Here is a 27,318-nt window from a genome sequence, read left to right on the forward strand (position 1 = left end):
GACTAAAATGTATGTTTGAGCTGGTTTAACTGAAAGAAACTTGCACAGATATATCTTAAAATTTGTCCGGGCCATTGCACACCAGTCATTTATTTTTTTAAGGGATGTTTATAAAAGTTACATAAATGTCTAATTGAACTAAGGTCTAATCCTTGCTTAACCTCCTGGGACCCAGAAATAAAAAGTGTTTCGAATTTTGTATTTTTTCATGTCATTAGATTGTTTAGAGCATAAGAAACAAGTGGACACATAATTTTTGTGGAAAATTATATTTTATTCATATGTTATGATATGTCCTCTGTAGTTGACACCAGGACTCAGTTGTTAAATTTTTTTAATGAAATGAAATTGCATGTATAGGCAAAAACAATGGGATTTATTTTTAATTCACGAATACATTTTTAAGTTTCAGGATTTTTTTAAAACAAACTTTTTTTAAAGATGATTCTGAGCTATGTTATAAAAGATATAACTGAATGCTTTGATATACCATCTTACTTTATGCAATATGTGGGTAAAATGGCCATACTTGGATTTTCCCATTCAATACAATGTATCGGTATATTGCATCTAATTTATTGTGTTCTTGGTGCAACATGTAATGAAAAAAGTATAATAAGGGGAGTAATAATTGGCAACATTTTCATAATAATATGTAATATTTCATAGGAATATTGATATGTATTTTATTTCCCTATTTACTGTTTGTGTCTCCAAAATGCCTGATAAACATGATTTATGTCCTGGTGTCCTCTACAGTGGACATTTATAAAATCAATGCCCTGTTTTGTAACAAAAAGTCATATTTTGATTAGAAACCCCATAGCATTTTCCTGAGATGTTGATTTATAACAAACAATAAGAAAATTAATCAGATTTAAATTATAATTACAAAATATTATCATATTTCCATAAGAGTGCTAAACATTAATGTCAGCCATTTTTAAAGGCCAAGAAGTTGTTGTTGTCCTGGTGAAACCTCCAAACATTTGGTATCTGTGCAAAGCCCTGAATGTGCTCTATAAAGGACATCCTGACTCAAGACTGTGACGTGTGTGATGTCACAGAAACTCACTAAAATATAATGTCCACTACAGTGGACAAAAGTCTATTACTGGGTCCCAGGAGGTTCTAAACCCTCTTTGTGAAACCAGGACAAATGAATTAGTCAAAAATTGCTTACAGACAGTACCACATAATGCCATACCAGATTACAAACCGTTTAAAGGGGTGTTAGAGTTGGCTCATCCTGAGCTCATGGCAATTTCATGAAACATTTATTCTATATAAAAATATAAAAAATGAGTAGACATTTTAAACCATTACGCACAATTAAAAGGACAATTGATACTCACTAAAGTTCTGATATTCTTATTATAGGTTGGTTCCAGCAGAAGGAAACACAACGTATTAAAAGCCGGGAGGTGAAAACTTTTGGACAGGGTGAAGATCTCCAAATTGTTCTTATTTTCTATAAATATAAATTGTATTCATTTAGTAGGCTACTGCCCTTTGGAAGCAGCATGTTTCCCAGAAGACAAATGAAGTAGTACAATCAACCTTGATCTTCAAATTTAAAAATCTTATTTAGTTAAAACTATTCACATTTCACAGATTATTTATGCAGTTCACTTTGTACAATCAGCTGTACAATATACCAATTATATAAAATCATACAATCAAAATAAATTCTTAATCCCCGTATACGCGTCAAATGCTAGGGAAAAGAGAAAAACATGATTTTCTTTGAGTGTGGATTGAGGTTAGGGCACTGTGGGTTAAATTATTCTCTGTGCATTTTAGGAAAGCATGTCTCTGACTTGTGTGTTTTCCTTGAATGTAGAAGGTATAGGGCAGAGAAAAAAGGCATTTTTGATAAATTGGCAGGACTTGGAGTTGAGGCGTTCCCTGTTTTGTCTTTGTTTGGACACAGTGACGCATAATCTGATCTCCGAGGAAAGTTCTACAATTCATGACAGGAGGATTGCGTGTAAGAATCTAGTTCAAACCTTGACCTGTGGAGGGCAGTAATACACTCAGAAGAAAAAGAAGAAGAAGAACGATCTTGCGCTTCATCTTTACGTCATTGCGCGACGTAGCCCCGCCCACCGACTCATGGGTTCGGATCAATAGAGCCATAAGCAAAAATAAACATGCCGAGGATATCACGATATTGCGCTATTTCTGGCTGTGGAAGAACACAGTCGCTGCATAAGCTTCCTTCGGATCCTAAAACTAGGAATGTGTGGTTGAACTTTATTTATAATGAAGTTCCAGCTGACGTGGCGAAGACTTTGCATGTGTGCTCGCTTCATTTCACTGCGGACTCTTTTGAAAACAAGTCTCAGGTTGAAACTGGATTTGCAGACCATTTGAGATTGAAACAAAATGCTGTGCCTTCAATATTGGATCCAAAAAGAAAGGAGCAACACACTTATGTGAGTTAAACATATTTTTATACGTAAGTATTGCATTGTGACAGGTCGTTTGATAATGTTTACGATTGTGTATTTGTATTATGTGTAGGCCTACGTGTCTATCCAGTCACAGAATCCGAATATGAAGGAAGTCGCTTGTCAAACAGACACAGATAACCTAAGATCACAGGGAACACAGCTTGGTTCTGGAACCTTTCGACCTAAATTCAGAAGCAAAGGTTTGTTTTTGGTGTGTGTGTGTGTGTGTGTGTGTGTGTGTGTGTGTGTGTGTGTGTGTGTGTGTGTGTGTGTGTGTGTGTGAGAGAGAGAGAGAGAGAGAGAGAGAGAGAGAGAGAGAGCGATTGTGTACAGTTATCATTCATGTGAGTGTCGTAGCATCGCTGTCAACTCAACCTATTTTGGACTTTTTTTAACCCAAATGTGAGGTTTGCATTTAAAAAAAAAAAGTCTTTATTGTTGGTTGTGGCCATACATTGTAATTTCAAATTTTGACTTGGTATATTGTAATTCCTGTGCATGTTTCTGGTAGATTGTTTGTATTTTTAAAAATAATTTAATAATTAAGTCTAAAAGTTTATATATATATATATATATAGATAGTAGCACAGATAGTAGCACATATATATATATATATATAGATAGTATATATATATATATATATAAAACATATATACATTTCTATTTATGCTAATGTACGATTGTTTTATTTTAGGAACACAGTATGAAAGTGTAGGTGTTTCAACCACTACATCCCGGAACACTTTCACACCGTTGAAGGATTCTAGGCCAGCAAAAAAAGCTCGTCTTAAACTGGAGGAGGAGAAAAGTGCTTCCTTTGACGTCTTTGTAAGTCAGGACACAACACATAAGCCAGCTGACTCTGTCACCACTGTAACAGACTCATCACAACTTCGGTGAGTACATTTGATCTTCTTTATTCTCTAGTTATGGCCTGTTTAAGACTTCACATCCTTTGGTGTAATGTTTTATATTTTTCTATTTGAAGATGTACGTCAATAGAGGGGGATGCAAAATACATTGTATTTGAAAAGTGCCTGCTGCAACTTTTTGAAAGCTGCCCAGTGTGCACGAGACGCTGTGATGTGCGGGCTCGAAGGAAAGGAACTTTTGTTGCAATTGATCAACTGTGCCCACATTGCCAATACTTTAGAAAATGGCAAAGCCAGCCTGTTGTCGGCAGCACACCTTTGGGCAACCTCCAGTTATCTGCTGCCATATATTTCACTGGTGCACCCTTCTTCAAATTACAAAAGGTATTTTGAAAAGAAATACAAAAATTCTCAATGTAATTAAAGGATTCATTACAAACATTGTAATATGTTTTTAGGTATTCAGTGCAATGCATGTCAAGATGATCACACACAGAACTTTTAGAAAACATGCCAGCATGTATCTGGAACCGGCAATAATCTACACGTGGAAGAAAGAACAAGAGCAAGTCTTGCTGCAGCTGAGCCAGGGGCACAAAGTCATAGCGGGTGGTGATATGCGAGCGGACTCATCACCAGGTAAAAGAAGAACTGAGTTAGCGGTGTAAATTAATTCAATTTGAAATGTACTGTTGTCAGGGTATACTTTTTTAATCATATCATTTATTATAGCCATATGTATATGTACTCACACATACGCATCTTTTAGGCCACTCAGCAAAGTATGGTACCTACACCTTGATGGACCTTGAGAGCAACCTCATACTGGACATACAGCTAGTGCAGGCGAGTAGCAAAACATCAATAAAGCAAATTCAACTGCACTAACCACATACAGTCTTGTTCAAAATAATAGCAGTACAATGTGACTAACCAGAATAATCAAGGTTTTTCGTATATTTTTTTATTGCTACGTGGCAAACAAGTTACCAGTAGGTTCAGTAGATTCTCAGAAAACAAACAAGACCCAGCATTCATGATATGCACGCTCTTAAGGCTGTGCAATTGGGCAATTAGTTGAATTAGTTGAAAGGGGTGTGTTCAAAAAAATAGCAGTGTGGCATTCAATCACTGAGGTCATCAATTTTGTGAAGAAACAGGTGTGAATCAGGTGGCCCCTATTTAAGGATGAAGCCAACACTTGTTGAACATGCATTTGAAAGCTGAGGAAAATGGGTCGTTCAAGACATTGTTCAGAAGAACAGCGTACTTTGATTAAAAAGTTGATTAGAGAGGGGAAAACCTATAAAGAGGTGCAAAAAATGATAGGCTGTTCAGCTAAAATGATCTCCAATGCCTTAAAATGGAGAGCAAAACCAGAGAGACGTGGAAGAAAACGGAAGACAACCATCAAAATGGATAGAAGAATAACCAGAATGGCAAAGGCTCAGCCAATGATCACCTCCAGGATGATCAAAGACAGTCTGGAGTTACCTGTAAGTACTGTGAGAGTTAGAAGACGTCTGTGTGAAGCTAATCTATTTTCAAGAATCCCCGCAAAGTCCCTCTGTTAAAAAAAAGGCATGTGCAGAAGAGGTTACAATTTGCCAAAGAACACATCAACTGGCCTAAAGAGAAATGGAGGAACATTTTGTGGACTGATGAGAGTAAAATTGTTCTTTTTGGGTCCAAGGGCCACAGGCAGTTTGTGAGACGACCCCCAAACTCTGAATTCAAGCCACAGTACACAGTGAAGACAGTGAAGCATGGAGGTGCAAGCATCATGATATGGGCATGTTTCTCCTACTATGGTGTTGGGCCTATTTATCGCATACCAGGGATCATGGATCAGTTTGCATATGTTAAAATACTTGAAGAGGTCATGTTGCCCTATGCTGAAGAGGACATGCCCTTGAAACGGTTGTTTCAACAAGACAATGACCCAAAACACACTAGTAAACGGGCAAAGTCTTGGTTCCAAACCAACAAAATTAATGTTATGGAGTGGCCAGCCCAATCTCCAGACCTTAATCCAATTGAGAACTTGTGGGGTGATATCAAAAATGCTGTTTCTGAAGCAAAACCAAGAAATGTGAATGAATTGTGGAATGTTGTTAAAGAATCATGGAGTGGAATAACAGCTGAGAGGTGCCACAAGTTGGTTGACTCCATGCCACACAGATGTCAAGCAGTTTTAAAAAACTGTGGTCATACAACTAAATATTAGTTTAGTGATTCACAGGATTGCTAAATCCCAGAAAAAAAAAATGTTTGTACAAAATAGTTTTGAGTTTGTACAGTCAAAGGTAGACACTGCTATTTTTTTGAACACACCCCTTTCAGCTAATTCAACTAATTGCCCAATTGCACAGCCTTAAGAGCGTGCATATCATGAATGCTGGGTCTCATTTGTTTTCTGAGAATCTACTGAACCTACTGGTAACTTGTTTGCCACGTAGCAATAAAAAAAATACGAAAAACCTTGATTATTCTGGTTAGTCACATTGTACTGCTATTATTTTGAACAAGACTGTATAGTCTGTTAAATATAACATTTGTGTAGTGTTTTACAATTTATTCATTTTATTTTTTGCATATTTCTAAAAGTAGAGCAATGAGGTAGCAGGAAGTCAGCATATGGAAAAAGAAGGACTAAAAAGAAGTCTTGAGCGTCTGGAGGCACATGGTGTGAAGCTTGAATGCATTGTTACAGATCACCAGCCACAGATCCAAACATTTTTGAAGGAACTAAACATAACACAGTTCTACGATGTCTGGCATTTGGAGAAAGGTAGCTTTTCCCCATGATTATAAATGTAGACTTTTACTCGTAATTCTCTTATGCTGAATGATGATGTGATTTTTCCAGACCACCCATGATGTTGTAATTATTTCATACAGGCTTGTCTAAGGAGTTCGAAAAAATCAGTAAAGATAAGGACTGTGAAGTGGTGAAAAAGTGGCAGAAGAGCATAAAAAATCACGTGTTCTGGACTGCAGCTACTTCAAAAACAAGTGAGGAGCGAGTAGCAAAATGGAAGTCTGTGTTAAACCATATTCAAGACATTCATGTACATGACAACCCGTTATACCCTCAGTGTGAGCATGAAATCCGGCAATCCACTGATCGCAGCAAATGGTTCCAAGCAGGTATCGTTATAGTTAATACATTGTTTAATATTTTTAAATGTACAGAAATGTTTTTATAAAATAAAATAAAATAAAAAATGTAACAATTGTAATCGTTTGTTTTTTGGTTACAGGAAGCAAGGCACTGTATACTGTCGAAAAAATTATTTCAAACAAGAGAATTATGAAAGATATCGAGAAACTCAGCCCTCACTTTCAAACTTCATCTTTGGAGTCGTTTCACAATGTCATTTTACGCTTCGCGCCAAAAAATGTGTTTTATCCTTACCTCGGAATGTTATGCAGGTGTGTTTGAAATTAATATCATTATTTCAACCTCTATGAAGATGTCTTTAATACCTTTTGTTAATGTATTTTGTTTGTATTTTAGACTTTATTTGGCAGGTATGCATTTCAACGAGAACTCCAATCGTCCTCAGGATAAAACGTCGACTGGAAATCCAACGCACAGGCTTTTGTTTCCCAAAGCCGAAAAGGGAGGATACTCCATAAGGCCATTGAAGTCACAGGCAACATATTGTAAGATAAACAAATGGATTTCTGTTCACAATAAAGTAAAAAAATACAAAACAATAAATAACATGCATAATATATATTGTGCCATAACACTTTTACAGGCTATGTCATCAATCTGATGACTTTGCTTTTGGAAAAGGTAATCCAAAACCCTCTTCCCTACATGGAGGAGATCCACGAAATTGAGGTCCCAGTGTGACAGGCCCTCCGTAGAAGAGGCTTTTGCAAGGCATGTCTCGCGGTTCAGTCAAGGGGAGTCTAAATCCTACATAGCTGCGTCCAGCATTAGGAAACTCTTGGTGTACGCGGATGACAACACATGACGGGATGAGGACCCTGATCTTCCTGCCCAGCTCACAAAGCTCCTGCAGCGCCGAATGTTAAAGACATTGATAAAGTCAGACAGATTGATTTATCTGCTGTTATTGTGAACTGAGGAGAAATGTTTTTGTGATTTAAAAAAAAAACATTCCAGCTGTTCTTGTGTTAAAATACAGTGTTTTCATTTAAACACTATTGTATGAAATATACTTAAAACACTTGTAATGCATAAATTGTTTTACAAATTATATTTATTTTATTACAAACTGAATTATGTAGTATGACTTTACTGGCATAACATAATTCTTACTGTTCTATTCCTCTTAGTCTGAAGGGCCCATAATCAGCCCAGTAAACATTAGAGAATACACACATTAAGGCACACAGGTTCAAAGCTTGGGTGATGGGTCATGCATGTAAGTCTGTCTGGTACTTAGTCAATCCTCTTAACAACCTGCAAAACAAAAACACTGTAATTGTACTTAATAATATATATATATATATATATAAACACACATACATACATACATATAAGTAAACAAAATTCGTTCCTTGTACCTGAGGAATCTCCAAGCAGGATATATTTTCTCTTTTACCTTAGTTACACCTACAGATTGTGGATAAAAAGGGATTATTTTTTTCATTATGGCATTTGTAGAACAAATGTTTTTGGTAAATATTATAATTTTGACAAAAAACTTTAGCTAACGTCTTCGATTTCACTATAATATAAAATTAGAAAAAAAAATGCTTAAGAAAAAAGCCTAATTAAAGGTGCTCTATGCAACTTTCCGTCCACTTGAGGGCGCCTATTCAAAACAAAGGCGTAGTTTGATTACGGCAATTGTGAGCGCAGCATCTTGGGAAATGTGTGCTGTGTCCCAATTTGCCTACTTATACTACGTCCTAAAAGTATGTATTCTTTAAGAAAAGTATGCCAGCTTCGGGACATACTACTTCGCCATCTTTAACGGACTCTGTCGCTTAGTTACGTGCATCCCTAAGAAGGCACAATATTGTGTCTGCAAATCCACCTGAGACTTGTTTATAAACGATTCCGGAGTGAAATGAAGCGAACACATGTGCATGTCTTCCCATGTGAGCTGCAACTTCATTCAAAATAAGTGAAGTATCACTCATTCCTAATATTAGGATCCGAAGGAAGCTTATGCAGCGTCTGTGTTCTTCCACAATATCTTGCTATCTTCTTCAGCATGTTAATTGCTGCTGGCTAACGTGATCCAAACAGCTTGATGAGTCGGTGGGCGGGGGTACTGAATTAGACGTACTTATTATTTTGTAGAGGCGTGTTTCGTCGCGCGATGATGTAAAAAACTGAAGGTGTCTCTGCTAAATACCCGTTCTATTCTACTACAGATGTTGCATTAATTGATTCCGCATTGTTTCTCACTGATGCCCCCAACTCGTACAGATTCGGGCTTAAAGAAAATCCCGAACTTCTCACTGGTATTTAAGACTTTGTGGTGCCGTTCATGTGCGTTCAACTTGTAAATATGATCTTTAAGACATGGCTTGAATGCACCAATTGGCTGCGTCCGAAACTAATGTTAGCTTCAATTCCTGTCTCCTGAAATATCTTCATCTAATGGATTTTTGAATGCAGCACACGTGTCCTTCGCTGCCTTTGATATCCCACAATCCTGTGCTTTCCATTCTGTGAAAGTTGAGCTGGGTAAAAAAGATGGCGTTCGAAAGTTGCTTTTGCTGGTCAGTTTGTGTGTAAATGTACGTTTTTTACCAACATTTTCTACTTTCTATGTAATTTCTAGCGAGGAATTACTAATGGAGTAATTCGATATTTCTTTATTTCTCACCAAAGCTCTCTATTTAGCTGTAGATCATTAAACTGTTACACTGCCTTAGAAGTCTGTCCGAAATCAGTTTGGTGAGGTGCCTTCATGCACAAAACGCTGCCTTACGAGCCATGATAAGGCAGCGAGAGAACGATTTAGCTGCCAAGGTTTTCGGACACAACCTTAGTGATTGTTATTTTGATAAGCGTTGTGCTGGTTGGTGAGAGTGTTTTCGTATCATTTGTACAGATTGTCAGCCATTATATAAAATATTAGGCATTATGTTGTCATGAGTGATTTCGCTCTGTACGGTTTCAATTCAGACGCTCATTATGCATAACGCTTTCATAATGGATATAGGCCTATATTTGCCTATTGCCTTCTTATTACAAACTAATAAGAAGAGCTTGATCATGTAAACAAAGTTGGGTAAGATTGTAATCTTAACTAGATTGATATATTTGAAAGACAAAGTTTTTTCCTCAAATACGTTGAAGATCAGGCGATTGACAGATAGTTGGGTGTTCTAGGTTGTTGCTCATTTGTTTCTATATGCTTGCTTGGATGTTCTGGGTAACCTTCTGTAATTCCCACATACAGACATTCCCATTAGAAGTCTTAAGTCCCAGTGCTTTTTGTGCTTTTGTAGATCTGAAACTTGAGGCACTCAAACATCCAAGTAATATTATTATAATATTAATCAGGAGGATACTTTAGACAAGAGAGAATGGATGCATTGACCTCAGAGTTTGCCAAGATTGGTGAGGCACCAGCACCTGTAATGGTAAATCCCACCCCACCAGCAGGGAATCACCCATTTCTGATGATATCATGTCTATATAAGCTCGTTCCAATGCAGGAAGCATAATCTTATGGCCTGGGACAGATACCTAAAGTTCGCTTTCATTCTCTCACCAGAAGAGGCTTGCATGGAGACCTAATACTCTCTGCCCGCTGCGTCAGTGCAGAATCACGGATGATCTTCTTATTCGGCCTATTCCCCTTCTTATTCCCCTTACACGGCTGTCGGGGGAATCCGCGCTCCTATCTTATGTTAGCGTTGTCTTTGGCTTTGGGCTGAAAGATAACCCCAAAGATTGGATAGACTAAGTGATGCTTCTTTGGAAACATTTGCATTCATGTCAAGAGAATTATGTAGAATTATGTCAACACTTACTCAAGCATGCCATCAAGTCTGACTAGCACAGTCTCTACTATCAGAAGCCTTTTGGAGGACACTTTAGGGGGGGGGGGGGGGGGGGAAATCAAAATCATGTGCTGCAAACAGAAGGCATAGACCAACATTTATTTCAGGCTGGGAGAATAAGGGCCAAGACATTCAATCTCCAGGCCTTAACCCAATGCTCTCTCTTGTACTCCCTGATATAAAAATCAGTGCAATTGGGTCAAGATGCATTAGCACATACAGAAACAGTAGGTAGTCTGATTCAGTTCTCCCTCTTTGTAATCTGCGAGATAAAAAAAAAAGAAGATTAAGTCAAATTCCAAATCAAATTCAGATTTAATGTTTTGTTGTGCAACATGCATCCAGAATTTACACTCAAGTCGTCACCCCAACTTCTCGTACCCCTAACACATTCAGCAGTTGTGTCCTGTGTGGCTCCATGGAATCAGCCTAGTAATCATCAGAAATTCTTTATTCTGGAAATTCAAGCATGTCTTTGCGTCATTACGTCACGTCTGTACGTATAAAAAAATAGTTAGTTTGAGGAGCATGTTCAGCGGATCATTTAGCCTATAACCTTTTCTCACAGCGGCTGGAGTAATAAAACGTATCATTTTGATGGCGGATTGTAATCCAGAAAGGTCCACATGACATCATCATGAGCTATCTTTAGGTTTAATCAATGTCAGTAGCGCAATTTATTGTAATGTTTTTTTTCCCAAAAGTGGGAAGTGGGAACAAGTCTTACTTGTTCAGATGATGATATTTTCTGGTGAAAATCGTTATTTCGTTTAAAGCCTACGCTAAAACATAGAATCTGTTATTCTGAAGTACAGTGTCCACACCGGTGCGGTGAATGAATGACAGCCACACACACTCCTCAAAACATTACATTCATCCGCATTCATCACAAATTACTAATATTAGGTAGGTGTGAATAACGGTAAACAAATGCATTATTTTGTATAAAGTATTATATATATTTTTTTGATAATTAACCTATAATATCAAATAATAACATTTCATTCATTTTATTTCCACCACACTGAACCATTTCGTTCTGTTTTTATCAGAAAAAGAAATAATGCATTAAATGGGTAAAGTGTTAGCTAATAAATTGCACTGTAGCCACTAGATGCCCATCTGAACATTCCTGTTTCCAATTCAGATATGTCTTACCACCTTTATACAAATCCATCATTCCTCTTCCTATTGAGTGAATGTTTGCCATCGGACTAATAAAGCGGCTGATGTTAATTCTTGCGTGTGTTTATTCCATCACCGCTCTTTTTTGCGGTGTGTTTTTACTGGCCATACCTGACGGACTTTAGAGCAGACTATCGAGCCCCATTACAGACTCACACTCTGGACAGAACAAATAGCTTCTGGAGCCTGGAGATATGCTGTGCAGAAATATAAGCATCATATTGCACAGCCAGGAACAATTGCTTGAGAAAATGATGGTGTTTTTCAAAGGGGTCCCATTTCAATAATAAATCTGATTTTGCATAACTGATTAGGCATGGATAATGATGCAGTAATCATTATGAATGATTGCTGAATGAATAATCAGTCAAGTATGGTTAACAGTATAATTTATCAGGACTGCACAAGACACCCATATGCAGAGTATTAACGTTGAACTGATTACACTGTGTTGGAGAAAGTGATTTAGGAAGGAACAAACAAAGGCGAGAATGACAGGGAAAGAACTGGCAGCATATTTTTGTCAATATCACCACTGTTTCAATTGCCGGGTTCAGCACAAAGTGTCTGTCAGTATTTATCAGGTGTAGGCAGTGACAGAGAAATGAATAAGGCTAGCAGTTTCAGATCGGACCACTGGAGGGCGCTGGAGCGATAACTTCAGGAGATGCTGGGCTGCTTCTGAAGTTGAACGCGTACTGCATACTGCGCAGTACACAATGATGCCTGCTGTCTGCTGTATATTTAATAGTAAGTGCCATTATTCCACTATAAACGTTGTAAAAGATATAGCATTCCTGTCACATGACCTCACTATTGACCTACACTTCAGTTATTACATATTTTCACCAACTGGCTTTTATTAATCTCATAATGAGCAAAAGGACCGAATCTACATCATTTATAGCCTGTACATAGGACAAAACTTATAGTTTACAAAGTAAAGTTAAAGGTTTATTTCAAGTATAACAATTAACGTTATGCCCCCTGGCTCAACATAGAAGAGTATCCTAATAGATAAAGTAGGCTATAGGACGAAATTAGACAGATTCTCATTTATTATTATTATGTATATATTTTAAAAATTTGTACATTTATTTTGGATGCAAAAATTTTCTTGGAGTTAAAAATCTCCATTTGTGTTCTGCTGAAGAAACAAACACATCTACATCTCGGATCGGGTGCCCTGGGGGTAAGCTGATAAACATAATTTAATTTTTGGGTGAACTATCCCTTTAACACTGCTAACACGACCACACTGAACACACACTGGACTGGAGGAGTATCTCTTTACTGTCTGAGAGAGTGATGTTGTCAGATGGTAATGCCAAGTTACTTTGATAAACATACTGTTCACATGGTACTCAAAAAACATCAAGGAATCTTTAGGTAATTATAAAGACAGACATTAACTGTAAAGAGGCCGTCTATTTTGGTTTGAATGGTTACCTTATGAAATAGCAAGTATATTTGTGTGCAAGCTGCCTTGTGTATGGGGTGTAGAGCAGACGGCTGGTATTTCTCATTCTACTGCCCATAGCCTGCACCGCACACTCGAGGTGTGTGTGTGTGTGTGTGTGTGTGTGTGTGTGTGTGTGTGTGTGTGTGTCTGTCTGTCTGTCTGTCTGTCTGTCTGTCTGTCTGTCTGTGTGAGGGAACAGAGCCAAGCTTATTCTTTCCAATGCGGCTCTAAGTTAATAATGCTTGTAATTGGAATTGATGGCTGAAGAAGAGCTCTGCTAAGACTGAAGGTAATGTGTGAGCTGCTTCGGCTGCTTTCCACAAGGCTTAGCATTTGACATTATGGGGAAATAACATTTGCAGGTGTACCAGCAGTGTCTCAAACATAAAGAGAACTAGTAGATTAACAAAATCGATTTTTTTGTTTTGTTTTGTTTAATAGTTCACCCAAATTTTTTTAATTCTATCATCAAATTTAATTCTCACCCTCATGTCGTTCCAAACTAGCAAGCTACGCAATTACCCCTTTGATGCTTCATAAAGTTAATAGAGAGATTGTAAAACTAATTCATATGAATTGAGTGGTTTAGTGCAAATTATCTGATGAGACTCGATCGCTTTATATGATGAACACATTTCATTTAGGTAAACGGAAGCTCAAGCATGTTTGCTTGATCTTGTGTGTTGCAGCACCGCATTTACATTTGACCTTGAGCAGTAAGAACCAATGAGGTTCATTCTCGTGTTACTCAGCACGTTTGAGCTTCAGCAAGAACCAATGAGGTTCATTCTTGTGTTAATCAGCACGTTTGAGCTTCAGTAAGAACCAATGAGGTTCATTCTTGTGTTACTCAGCACGTTTGAGTTTCAGTAAGAACCAATGAGGTTCATTCTTGTGTTACTCAGCAGGTTTGAGCTTCAGTAAGAACCAATGAGGTTCATTCTCGTGTTACGCAGCACGTTTGAGCTTCAGCAAGAACCAATGAGGTTCATTCTTGTGTTAATCAGCACGTTTGAGCTTCAGTAAGAACCAATGAGGTTCATTCTCATGTTAATCAGCACGTTTGAGCTTCAGTAAGAACCAATGAGGTTCATTCTTGTGTTACTCAGCAGGTTTGAGCTTCAGTAAGAACCAATGAGCTTCATTCTTGTGTTACTCAGCAGGTTTGAGCTTCAGTAAGAACCAATGAGGTTCATTCTCATGTTAATCAGCACGTTTGAGCTTCAGTAAGAACCAATGAGGTTCATTCTTGTGTTACTCAGCAGGTTTGAGCTTCAGTGAGAACCAATGAGGTTCATTCTTGTGTTACTCAGCAGGTTTGAGCTTCAGTAAGAACCAATGAGGTTCATTCTTGTGTTACTCAGCACGATTGAGCTTCAGCAAGAACCAATGAGGTTCATTCTCGTGTTACGCAGCACGTTTGAGCTTCAGCAAGAACCAATGAGGTTCATTCTCGTGTTACTCAGCACGATTGAGCTTTAGCAAGAACCTCATTGGTTCTTGTGTTACGCAGCACGTTTGAGCTTCAGCAAGAACCAATGAGGTTCATTCTTGTGTTACTCAGCAGGTTTGAGCTTCAGTAAGAACCAATGAGGTTCATTCTTGTGTTAATCGCACGTTTGAGCTTCAGTAAGAACCAATGAGGTTCATTCTTGTGTTACTCAGCACGTTTGAGCTTCAGTAAGAACCAATGAGGTTCATTCTCGTGTTACTCAGCACGTTTGAGCTTCAGCAAGAACCAATGAGGTTCATTCTCGTGTTACTCAGCACGTTTGAGCTTCAGCAAGAACCAATGAGGTTCATTCTCGTGTTACGCAGCACGTTTGAGCTTCAGCAAGAACCAATGAGGTTCACTCTCGTGTTACGCAGCACGTTTGAGCTTCAGTAAGAACCAATGAGGTTCATTCTCGTGTTACGCACCACGTTTGAGCTTCAGCAAGAACCAATGAGGTTAATTCTCGTGTTACGCAGCACGTTTGAGCTTCAGCAAGAACCAATGAGGTTAATTCTCGTGTTACGCAGCACGTTTGAGCTTCAGTAAGAACCAATGAGGTTCATTCTCGTGTTACACAGCACGTTTGAGCTTCAGCAAGAACCAATGAGGTTCATTCTCGTGTTACTCAGCACGTTTGGGCTTCAGTAAGAACCAATGAGGTTCATTCTCGTGTTACGCAGCACGATTGAGCTTCAGTAAGAACCAATGAGGTTAATTCTCGTGTTACGCAGCACGTTTGAGCTTCAGCAAGAACCAATGAGGTTCATTCTCGTGTTACGCAGCACGTTTGAGCTTCAGTAAGAACCAATGAGGTTAATTCTCGTGTTACGCAGCACGTTTGAGCTTCAGCAAGAACCAATGAGGTTCATTCTCGTGTTACGCAGCACGTTTGAGTTTCAGTAAGAACCAATGAGGTTAATTCTCCTGTTACGCAGCACGTTTGAGCTTCAGCAAGAACCAATGAGGTTCATTCTCGTGTTACTCAGCACGTTTGAGCTTCAGTAAGAACCAATGAGGTTAATTCTCGTGTTACGCAGCACGTTTGAGCTTCAGCAAGAACCAATGAGGTTCATTCTCGTGTTACGCAGCACGTTTGAGTTTCAGCAAGAACCAATGAGGCTCATTCTCGTGTTACTCAGCACGTTTGAGCTTCAGCAAGAACCAATGAGGTTCATTCTCGTGTTACTCAGCACGTTTGAGCTTCAGGAAGAACCAATGAGGTTCATTCTCGTGTTACGCAGCACGTGTGAGCTTCAGTAAGAACCAATGAGGTTAATTCTCGTGTTACGCAGCACGTGTGAGCTTCAGCAAGAACCAATGAGGTTCATTCTCGTGTTACGCAGCACGTGTGAGCTTCAGCAAGAACCAATGAGGTTAATTCTCGTGTTACGCAGCACGTTTGAGCTTCAGCAAGAACCAATGAGGTTCATTCTCGTGTTACGCAGCACGTTTGAGTTTCAGCAAGAACCAATGAGGTTCATTCTCGTGTTACTCAGCACGTTTGAGCTTCAGCAAGAACCAATGAGGTTCATTCTCGTGTTACTCAGCACGTTTGAGCTTCAGTAAGAACCAATGAGGTTCATTCTCGTGTTACGCAGCACGTGTGAGCTTCAGTAAGAACCAATGAGGTTCATTCTCGTGTTACGCAGCACGTTTGAGCTTCAGTAAGAACCAATGAGGTTCATTCTCGTGTTACGCAGCACGTTTGAGCTTCAGTAAGAACCAATGAGGTTCATTCTCGTGTTATGCAGCACGTTTGAGCTTCAGTAAGAACCAATGAGGTTCATTCTCGTGTTACGCAGCACGTTTGAGCTTCAGCAAGAACCAATGAGGTTTATTCTCGTGTTACGCAGCACATTTGAGCTTCAGCAAGAACCAATGAGGTTCATTCTCGTGTTACGCAGCACGTTTGAGCTTCAGTAAGAACCAATGAGGTTCATTCTTGTGTTAATCAGCACGTTTGAGCTTCAGTAAGAACCAATGAGGTTCATTCTCGTGTTAATCAGCACGTTTGAGCTTCAGTAAGAACCAAAGAGGTTCATTCTCGTGTTACTCAGCACGTTTGAGCTTCAGTAAGAACCAATGAGGTTAATTCTCGTGTTACGCAGCACGTGTGAGCTTCAGCAAGAACCAATGAGGTTCATTCTCGTGTTACGCAGCACGTGTGAGCTTCAGCAAGAACCAATGAGGTTAATTCTCGTGTTACGCAGCACGTGTGAGCTTCAGTAAGAACCAATGAGGTTCATTCTCGTGTTACGCAGCACGTGTGAGCTTCAGTAAGAACCAATGAGGTTCATTCTCGTGTTACTCAGCAGGTTTGAGCTTCAGTAAGAACCAATGAGGTTCATTCTCGTGTTACTCAGCACATTTGGGCTTCAGTAAGAACCAATGAGGTTCATTCTCGTGTTACGCAGCACGTTTGAGCTTATGTAAGAAACAATGAGGTTCATTCTCGTGTTACTCAGCAGGTTTGAGCTTCAGCAAGAACCAATGAGGTTCATTCTCGTGTTACGCAGCACGTTTGAGCTTCAGTAAGAACCAATGAGGTTCATTCTCGTGTTACGCAGCACGTTTGAGTTTCAGTAAGAACCAATGAGGTTCATTCTCGTGTTACTCAGCACGTTTGAGCTTCAGTAAGAACCAATGAGGTTCATTCTCGTGTTACGCAGCACGTGCGAGCTTCAGCAAGAACCAATGAGGTTCATTCTCGTGTTACGCAGCACGATTGAGCTTCAGTGAGAACCAATGAGGTTCATTCTCGTGTTACGCAGCACGTTTGAGCTTCAGTAAGAACCAATGAGGTTCATTCTCGTGAGGTAGTTTTATGATCTCTTTTTTTAACATTTTGTTAACATTTGGCCATAATTATTGACACTCTTTTATTTAATACTTTTTCAACCTCATTTTGTCAAGATATCAGCTTTGAGTCCTCTCCTGATGAGTTTGGAGAACATCTGACCAGAGATCAGAGATCATTCCTCCACACTGAATCTCTCCAGATCCTTCAGATTCCCAGATCCATGTTGGTGCTTCTTCTCTTCAGTTCATCTCCTACAGGGTTCAGCTCAGGGGACACATTTGTGTGTTGATTTTGATGTTTGTTTTGGATCACTGTCCTGTTGGAAGATACAACCTCGGCCTATTATAAGATTTCTAGCAGAGGCTGTCAGGTTTAGATTTTTTATCTGTTGGCATTTGCTAGAATCCATGATACCATGTGTCTGAACAAGAAGCTCCAGCTAAAAAATAGGCCCACAACATTAAAGATCCAGCGGGATTTTTAACCGTGGGCAGGAGGTACTTTTGATCCCTGTTTGCACCAAAGCCATCTGGTGGGTTCTCTGCCAAAAAGCTCTTTTTATAGTTTCATCTGACCACAGAACCCGGTCCCGTTTGATGATCCAGCCGTGTCTGAACTGAATATGCTGGAGTTTGTGTTTGGATGAGCGAGGAGGATTTTTCTTGAATCCCTCCCAAACAACATGTGGTGATTTAGAGGTTGTTTGATTTTTGATTTTTTTAAAGTCTTTCTGAGCCCAAGACTCAACGAATCTCTGTGATTGTTAATATGTGATTTTAAAAAGTCTTTGTCCACTCAAACTCTCCTCCTCACCGTGCATTAGGATGATTTAGACACGTCCTCTTCCAGGGCAGATTCATAACATCTTTAGTTAATTGAACTTCTTAATTATTGCCCTGAAGGTGGAAATGGGAATGTATAATGCTTTAGCTGTTTTCCTGCAGCCACTTTCTATTTTGTGAAGCTCAACAATCTTTTGCTGCACATCTGAACTATATTCTGTGGCTTTACTCATTGTGGTGATGATTAAGGGAATTTGGCCTTTGTGTTTCCTCATATTTATACTCCTGTGAAACAAGACTTCATAGTTGGACAGTTTCATGTTCCTAGTCACCCTGGTGTGCCATAAAAATAATAATAGGAATATACTTCAGAGATATTTTACTCGTCAAACATTATAGGGGTGCCAATAATTGCGCCCAATGTGTCTTGGAGATACACGTTGTTTTGGTTGTTGTTTTTCCATGTCTCTTCTTTGGCAATGCCAGAAAATCACACTGTTTCAGGCAGCAGGATGACATCCAGCTTGTGATGAATACACAGAAACAGAAATACACCTTTCTCCTGCATCAACCCCAACCCGGATAGAAGGCATCCAGCCAGCAGAAAGCTGAAATTGGCTTCCCACAGGCCTCCTTTGCTTATGAAAGAGAGCACGGCCTGATGGCTTTTATGATAAATATCTTTAAAGAGGTAAATAACGAGCAAACCTGCTCCCACAGAGGGCTGGAAAGTGGAAACACATCCCTGCTGTGATCACAAAACTCCTGCTCAGGGTTAATAATGTGAGACGTGAGGAGTGATAGCGGAGATTGAGGGAAGAGAGGCTTGGGATTAGATGAGATACTGAGTTTCTTTTCTCTGTCCTTAGGCAAAACACTTTCGTTTACGGCAGAGAGCTTTCTTGAAAAGCTGGCTGAAATCTGCCACAGGAAGCGTTTTGAATAAGGTAATGGTGCGTTTTGTAGTGATTGCAGTTTGAATAGTGAGTTGCATTAAATGCTGCAGCTGTGTCTCAACATTACTTCCAATGGCTGTGAAATTTACAGAGATCCCTGTGAAATGGGCTGGAACATGGAAATTCAGAAGCGTATGCAGTCTAATGAGTGTTATGCCACAGTCATGGCTTTTTATCTGTTACAACAAATGAGGACCTCACCACAGTGCTTTGATTCTGTTCCTCATGCTGTCTATGAAGGGACTGACCCAAGGACACTCCAGTTTTCTTCAGAGAAAACCATTATAACACCGCATTCACTGGAAGAGCAAATCATTTGGCCTCAAAAGACGGTTATCTGAGTTTAATCCAACTTTTCACTCAAATTCTTGTACAGATAATATAATTTGTAATAATAATAAAAAGTCATTACATTCACAAAACAAAATTCACTAGCATTTCCACTATAGTAGCTTCTCACGAAAATGCATATAAATAGCATGAGTGTGCAATGTCGTGGAATATATATGCCAAAATTCATTTTGGCACGCATATGCTATACGCTTTTTTTTCCACGTGCATATGATACACACTTTATGGCGTATTATACGTACGAACCCCCCACCCCACCGCCTTAATCCTACCCAAGAGTGTCTTATATACACACCATAAAGTGCGTATCATATGCACGCGAAAAACAGCGTATCATATGCACGCCAAAATCCACATTCCACGACATTGCACACTCTTACTATTTATACGCATCTACATGTAATCGGGTAGGTCTATCACCAGACCAAGCTCAGTCTTTAAAGATTGAACATTGGTCTGGTGAGTCTGCTCTGTATTTTCTACTGCACAAGAGGCGTGATCAACGGGCGTAGTTCAAATGACTGTACACAATTGGATAGTCCTTGAACGAATCAGACCATCGATTCATCGCTTCTCTATCTGTCAATGTGTTAAACCACCAATAGCGTGCCAGGTGGATAAGCCGATTTGTGATCGGTCCACGCAAATTTGACACAGAAGCAGGATAAAAATATGTACAGGTTTCCAGCCTGAGCTGCAAGAAATCAAATCACTGACAGACCGGGCTGGGTTTATCCAGTCTACAGTTCTCGCACTCATTCATGACACTGTTGTCTTCTGTAGAGCTTCTTTCCAGCAGAATCTGAATTTGTCTAATGAAGTTAGCTTCATTGAGTCTGATATTTTCCCATTACAGTGAATCTGCTTTGAAACTCTGTGCTGTATAAAGCGTTATATAAATAAAGTTTGAAATATAAAAACATGGTGCATTGTTCTGTTTAGTGATACATGTGATAACGTTCATTCTCTTCTTGAATTAATAAACACAAAATAAATCAAGGTTTTTTTTAAAGCTGAGTGTTTATTCGTACTGGTGACAGTGAACAGCGATATTGCACATATACTGCAGGCCATTTAAAATGCACATCTTTTGGTCAGTAAACACTCAGGCTTTAATGTAGAGATCTTTAGCTTTACATCTACTGTGCAGACTGAAGTAAGCATAGCGTACACAAAATATTAGCATCGTTTGTTTGATTCAGGAATGTGTAATTGTATTTGGCCAATACCCAAAAAATGAAACCTAATTACTAATACTACAAATAGCAGTTCATAAAATACATTTCCCTTCATGGAATATGTTGCTGTGCTTCTCTCTTAACCAAATAAATACTTCAACTTTATTGTTAGCATTCTTTCTTTTTTCAAGTGTGTGTGTGTTTTATATATATATATATATATATATATATATATATATATATATATATATATATATATATATATATATATATATATATATATATATATATATATATATATATGTGTGTGTGTGTGATTAAATTCCTGACAAATGTATTGCGGTCATGGATTTAAAAATAAGCATGAAATAATAGAAAACACATATAGTGCACAAAATTAAAATACAATTAAGCTAAATAATCACAATAGCATTGTCAAAGATCAAATTATTATAAGCATGATTTATGTCTATATTTCAGATTGAGAGTGATGTCAACTCCTCTCTTCCATTGATTGGCTAGTGGAGGAGCTGTCTATCTAGAACCAATTGGATGGTGGACCAATCGCGACGGCTTAATTTACATGAAACTCAAACTCCGGGATTGGGAAAAACAAGCAGAGAACGTGGAAGAAAAGCGGAGAGAAAAACAGCACAACCTTACAAAAAATAAAATATGCGCACAAAATGGAAGAGAGCACACAATACAGAGAAATAAAACCAAAGAGAACATCATTTTTAAGAACACGTTCTGTGTAATATAATTTGTAAGGTTTAATGTGTAACTCAACCCCTGGTCTGAGCCTAGCTCCACCCACTGGCAATATTTGAAAAATGCTGGAAAAGTGGGCAGAGACGAACCGAGGGCGGGCACCTGGGACTGGGAGCCGCAGTGACGGATTGATTGACAGCTGTCAGACTCTCAAAGATAGAGTGACGCTAGTAGATTTGCAACAGAGCAATCATTTGAAGAAGAGGACTTTTCTCCCCCACCTTCACCTGAAGTGGAGGAGGGTGAATAACTGTCTGTAGACACAGGGCCAGAGCCTTATCAATCGAGCCGCTGACTCAAACTGCGGCCTTAACTCCTGATGCCGACCCCCCCAGCGTAAGAGAGAAGGAGGTCACCGACCTAATCTATGAACAGTCAAATCCTTATCCTAATTCAGACTTTTTTTTTCTCCCAATTGCGCGTTTATATCTCAGAATTCTGACTTTATAAAAAAAATCTGAGATAAAAAGTCACAGTTACTCTTTTTATGTGTTTAGAAACAGAATCAGTGGCAGAAACGATAGAGTTTACACTGGAGTGAAGCCGTTGAATGTGATCAATGGGAAAATATTTCTCAGGGCGTGGTGAGCTCGAGCCAGGAGCTTTGGGAGAAACATAAGAACATAAGTCGCGTTCAACTCGAGGAGGGCAGCACTTTTTACACCATATATTGTAGAATTAAAACACTTTACCCAATGTCAAAACATTTCCTCGAATCAATGAACAGCAACACTAATACAGCCCCAGTCTTACAGATCACTAACTAAAAAAAGTTGTTTTAGTTTTAGTTACCCCTTTACGTTTTGATTCATGCTTGTGACATTTTTAAAATGCAATTTAATTTTTTTTTGATTCGAGCTTATAGATAGGCAATATATTTTTACATGTGTTTTTAAAAAATTCAAAATCATGCTTATTTTTTGGGATCCGTGACCACAATGCATTTGCCGGGAATTTAATCCCAGAACATAGGTTGTACACCATTCACTGCAGTATAATTATAAAATGCTCTGCTATATTAATATCACAACACTTTCATATTTTAGACTAAGTTAAATACACTATATGGCCAAAGGCACTGACGTTGGGTCTGGTAAAGGTACACTTCACGTCTGGTTTTGTGCAGACCCGTCAAAGTCGTCCACTTTGTCAACCATATTTATATGGACCCTGTTTCTGTCACCAACATTTCAATAGATGGTCATTATGATGTAGCATTAAAATGTCTTCACTGGAATAAAACATTAACCCCTTAAATGTTTCCCCAGTCATTATTACATATTCAAGTATTTAGTTAGCCTGACAAGCCAGACCCACATCAAGATGTTTGGTCTGGAAACTCACCATTGACAGCTCAATCCGAGGGGCGGATAAACGGTTGTCTTTCAAACTCCCTCTGCACGCGATAGGATAGCGCTACACCAACCAGAGCAACAAAGGTAATGCAGCTAGAGCTCGCTGACAGATTAAACATTCACCGTATCCAGTCGGCTAAACTCCGAACACATCTTCCCTTTTTAAGAATGACTTCAGTGCCGTTCTTTGTTCTTTTCTCAGAGAAAAGCTTAACTCCAAGTCTTCCAGAATCGCGGTCAAAGCTGATTCGAAAGACCGCCGCCGTTCGCCAGTTTCTGTGTTTACTAGAAGCACGCAAACGCAACTCGGCCGTCGTCATTATGGCCCCGCCCGCCGACTCTATACACGATGTGATTGGCCCGTCCAGATTGTGAGGAATACAGCTCAGAAGGGTATTGAGAGTTCCTAGACCACACTTGCGGGCAGATTAAATTTGCTGCCGCTAGGGGGCGTCTAGATTTCTAGGCTAGTATTTAGTGACCCGGGTCTATATATCACACAGATGGATCTCTAACTGCGGGAATAATATCAAACTTTCTTGATATTTTAATAAAAAAGACAAAATTATAAATAAAATGATATATTTTATTAATATTAACTTTAATTAATAATAATTACCTTATATTAATACCCATATTAACTTTTGGAGACATCAATATTTTGATGAGCTTCTTCACCAGGTCCACCCTCAAGTGACAGTGACACTTATGTTTGATTGTGTCCAGTACTTGATCTGCATTAAATCGCTGAGCCATTTCAGAATAAAGGTCAATTGCACTTATTGAGTCATCAAAGATTCAATTGTTGAACAGGAAGAAAAAAAATATACTTACACTATTACATACCTTGGGTCGCTAGCGACCCTATTGCTTTTTTTCCTTCTTTCTTTTTGTATGTTATTTATTTTACACAAAAATAATTAGAAAACAGACATCATCTTATATTTTTGTCCTTGTTATATTATGATGAATAGATAGACGAATACTACGAATGTCGAACTTTAAAAAAATATTGAGGGAGAAGGTAGTGAATAATGTCCTGGGTTGCTAAAATTTAATTAAACACTTAATTAAATTTTTTTTAACTAAAAGTTAGTTAGAATCCACATACTTTTGGCCATATAGTGTAATGTTACATATGTGTAGACTGACAATAAATGATAATTTTTGTTCCATGTCTTTGGTTAATAAATGAATTAAAATCTCTAATGCACTGTTTTAAACTATATAGACACATATTACCTCTCAAAATACAAAATGAAAATACTTAGGGTATAAATAGAGGAGTAATCTCTGGCACAGTTATTCTTGTGATACAAATAACATCTCATCAAATTTCCCTATTTAAATCTTACCACAATTCAAATATTTCTTACTGTAAAACTAAGATATATGTTTGTCTCAAACAACCACAAATTGCACAAAGAGTCATAAATTCTAAAAACACAGCGTGTCTATACAGTACAATGGTGCACACTTCAATTCATCTTCATTACATAACAGCTAAGAAATGATGCATTTGGATGCTGTTAGATGGTAATATAGTACATTCAAAAACTCTTATTTTTATTGAGAATTCACACCAGTTTGGGATTTTAAAGTAAATGTTCCTGGTTCAAAAGGTGTGCAGTATTTCCACAGAAAATAATTTTGATTTGTCCCTCAGTTTGTATAAAAATGTAGCGTTTAAATGAATGCAGTCTGTGGCAAGACATTCAGGTTTTAAAGCACAGATTTGAGAGTATTATGTTTTGTTAATGTGCTTATCTTAATTATTTTGAACATAACTGCGTGATATTTGCGCTGCAAGTTGTCTAAATCGTATTTGTGAGTATATTTTAATGCAGTGTGATATTATGAACCCGATGTAATATATTTCCATTGTAAAGGCTATACTCTAAGCACGATTTTTGTTTCTTTGTACAAACTGATGGACAAATTATTTCCAAATTCTGTCGATATCAACCTTGAACATTTCCTTAATGTACAGTTGTAAAGTTTATAGGGAATTTCCAGTTAAAAATAAAGGACAGAACACAACAGACGGACAACTGGGAGAAGGGAAGAGGAGAAGGCATAATGCCATAGGGGGAAATCTGGTCCTTCTTTATGATTATAGCTCAAAGAGCTCATCAACTTTGCTCTCTGGAATGTCTAATATCCTAGTGGAATATCCGAGAGTGTCATTATTTTAGAACACTTCACTGGGCTAATACTCTGGGATGTCTAGCTGATACAATACTTCTCCATGTCCTATTTTCCTACAGAATCTACTGATTTTCCACCCTGTGCACTCTATAAATCCTGTCCCAGTCGTTCTATCTCGTCGATCAGGAAGTCAATGTCAGACCTGGTTACAGCCGCGTTGGAGATGACCATTCTGAAGAAGTTGACCTTATCACCCTGAGGCTGGTAGCCCACCATTGTTGTCCCACACTCCATCATCATCGCCTTGATTTTGGGGGCAACCTTGATAGAAGTCACAAAACAGAAGTTTAATGCTTATACAGTAATATGAATTATGAATTTTGTTGTACAGTATTATGGTGACTTTGTGGTGAAATATGTGGCATACCGGTCAAAAGCTTGTAATAATTATCACTCTATGTTTATGAAAGCAGTCTTATGCTCACCAAGACTGCTTACTGATCGAGAATACAGTAAAAACAGCAATATCGTGAAATGTTATTACATTTTCAAATAAGAGAAGGCTCATGTGACACTGAATACTGGAGTAATGGCTGCTGACATTTTAGCTTTGTCATCACAGAAATAAATTGCATTTTAAAATGCATTCAAATAGAAAACTTTTTTAAAATTGAAAGGATATTTCACAACATTCAAAGTATTTACTGTAATTTTAATTAAACAAATGCAGCTTTGTTGAGAAGAAGAAACTTTATTGAAAAGTTTGTGTAAATAGGAGGAGAAGTGAGTCTTTGAGTATCATCTGACCTTATGAAGCCGTTGTCTTTTCTCGTCTCCATCTGGCAGGAGTCGCAGGCTCGGAGGAAAGTACCAGAAACACACATTGGTGTGCTGGGGCTAACAAACAGACAGAAAGATGGCATGTAGCATTTAAGAAAACGGGACATATATTTGTCACATGCCTGTCCTGTCTTGTGTAGCACTCTTGGTGTTGTGTTATTTTAGGCATGTGCTCGTGTCATTGTCTGATCCCTACCCCTTGTTTACTCATTGGCTGCGTCCGAAAACCTATGCAGCTTACTCGCTGACTCGTTGCTTTTATGAATGAAGGCACCTCACGAAACGATTTCGGACAGGCTTCTAAGGCAGTGTGGCAGTTTAATGATCTACAGCAAAATAGAGCGAGCTTTGGTGAGAACTAAACACATTTAATTTCTACAGTAGTGATTTCTCGCTAGAAATGACATCAGAAGTGAAAAATATTTGTTAAAAACATACATTTACACACAAACTGACCAGCAAACGCAACTTCTGAACGCCATCTTTTTTCCCAGCTCAACTGTCACTGAATGGAAAGCACAGGATTGTGGGATATCAAAGGCAGCGAAGGACACATGTATGCTGCCTTCAAAAATCGATCAGATGAAGGTCTCTCAGGAGACAGGAAGTGAAGCTAACATCATATATATGTTCGGACATTGATTGATGCCTTTCTGCCTTCAAATGTGTCCTCCAAAGGCAGCATTTTCCTGGTTTTAGACGCAGCCATTCATTATTTTGATTTGCCCCACCTGTATTTCCTCAGTTCCCTGCTTGATTTGTCCCCTTTTTAAGCTCCTTGTGTTTGTTAGTCTTTGTTGGATCGTTGTACTGTCTATGACTCCTGGTTCACCACATGTTTGAGTTTGTGTAGTTCTAGTTCTAGTTTATGTTTCCCCCCTCGTGGGTTTTGGGTTTTTGTTTTTTGTTTATTTAATAAATCTTTATTTCTCCTACATTTGAGTCCTCACCCCTTTGTTCCATACCGATCCATGACAATATTAAGCAGCATGGATGATTCTAGGATTTCATTATTATGGGGCCTAAAAAATAGTTTGTATACTAGGGTCTAATTATTTGAAATAATCAGCTAATATTCACTAAGAATATAGCCAAACTTTACATTACTTTAATCAGCACATGCTTTCAATGCAAAATGCTGAACAGTTAGTTCATGCCTTCATGAGCTCATGGCTAGATTATTGTAATGCTCTACTGGGTGGTTGCCCTGCTCACTTAATAAACAAACTCCAGCTAGTCCAAAACGCAGCAGCTCGAGTTCTTACTAGAACCAGGAAGTATGATCATATTAGTCCAGTTCTGTCAACACTGCACTGGCTCCCTATTAAACATTGCATACATTTTAAAATCTTACTTCTTACTTACAAAGCACTAAATGGTTTAGCTCCCCAGTACTTAAGCGAGCTCTTAACACATTATACTCCATCACGTCTGTTGCGGTCTCAAAACTCTGGCCAGTTGATAATACCTAGAATATCTAAATCAGCTGCAGGTGGTCAATCCTTTTCCTATTTAGCACTCTGGAACAGTCTTCCTAGCATTGTTCGGGAAGCAGACACACTCTGTCAGTTTAAATCTAGACTAAAAACACATCTCTTTACTATGGCATCCACATAGAACATTTTTAACTTTCATTATTCAATTCAATTGACTGATTGT

General features: G+C 38.5%; 2 protein-coding genes across 3 annotated transcripts in view; one reads left to right on the plus strand and one right to left on the minus strand.

Moving 5' to 3' along the window:
• Positions 1-2,100: 2,100 nt before the first annotated feature.
• Positions 2,101-7,692, plus strand: LOC137075949 (uncharacterized). The gene is made up of 11 exons (XM_067444900.1): positions 2,101-2,438; positions 2,527-2,656; positions 3,151-3,352; positions 3,445-3,712; positions 3,787-3,967; positions 4,098-4,174; positions 5,939-6,119; positions 6,230-6,478; positions 6,592-6,763; positions 6,849-6,997; positions 7,096-7,692. The coding sequence occupies exons 1-11, from the start codon at positions 2,154-2,156 to the stop codon at positions 7,191-7,193; spliced, it is 1,992 nt and encodes a 663-aa protein (XP_067301001.1). The 5' UTR covers positions 2,101-2,153; the 3' UTR covers positions 7,194-7,692.
• A 13,133-nt stretch (positions 7,693-20,825) lies between these two features.
• gad1a (glutamate decarboxylase 1a) overlaps positions 20,826-27,318 on the minus strand; it is a 43,890-nt gene continuing 37,397 nt past the window's right edge. For both annotated transcript variants that reach the window (XM_067443220.1, XM_067443221.1), the window contains 2 exons: positions 25,627-25,716; positions 20,826-25,140 (listed from right to left, as the gene is read on the minus strand). In XM_067443220.1, coding sequence (XP_067299321.1) covers positions 24,967-25,140; positions 25,627-25,716 — 264 coding nt within the window. In that variant the 3' untranslated portion in view covers positions 20,826-24,966. The remainder of the gene's footprint in view (positions 25,141-25,626; positions 25,717-27,318) is intronic.

This window comes from Pseudorasbora parva, chromosome 5 (genome assembly GCF_024679245.1).
Source record: "Pseudorasbora parva isolate DD20220531a chromosome 5, ASM2467924v1, whole genome shotgun sequence".
NCBI classification, from domain to species: domain Eukaryota; kingdom Metazoa; phylum Chordata; class Actinopteri; order Cypriniformes; family Gobionidae; genus Pseudorasbora; species Pseudorasbora parva.

Coding starts and splice junctions, on each gene's coding strand:
- LOC137075949 (XM_067444900.1), top strand. CDS start 2,154: ATGCCGAGGATATCACGATATTGCGCTATTTCTGGCTGTGGAAGAACA. Junction 2,657..3,150: donor ACCTAAATTCAGAAGCAAAG/GTTTGTTTTTGG, acceptor GTTTTATTTTAG/GAACACAGTATGAAAGTGTA. Junction 4,175..5,938: donor TGGACATACAGCTAGTGCAG/GCGAGTAGCAAA, acceptor TTCTAAAAGTAG/AGCAATGAGGTAGCAGGAAG.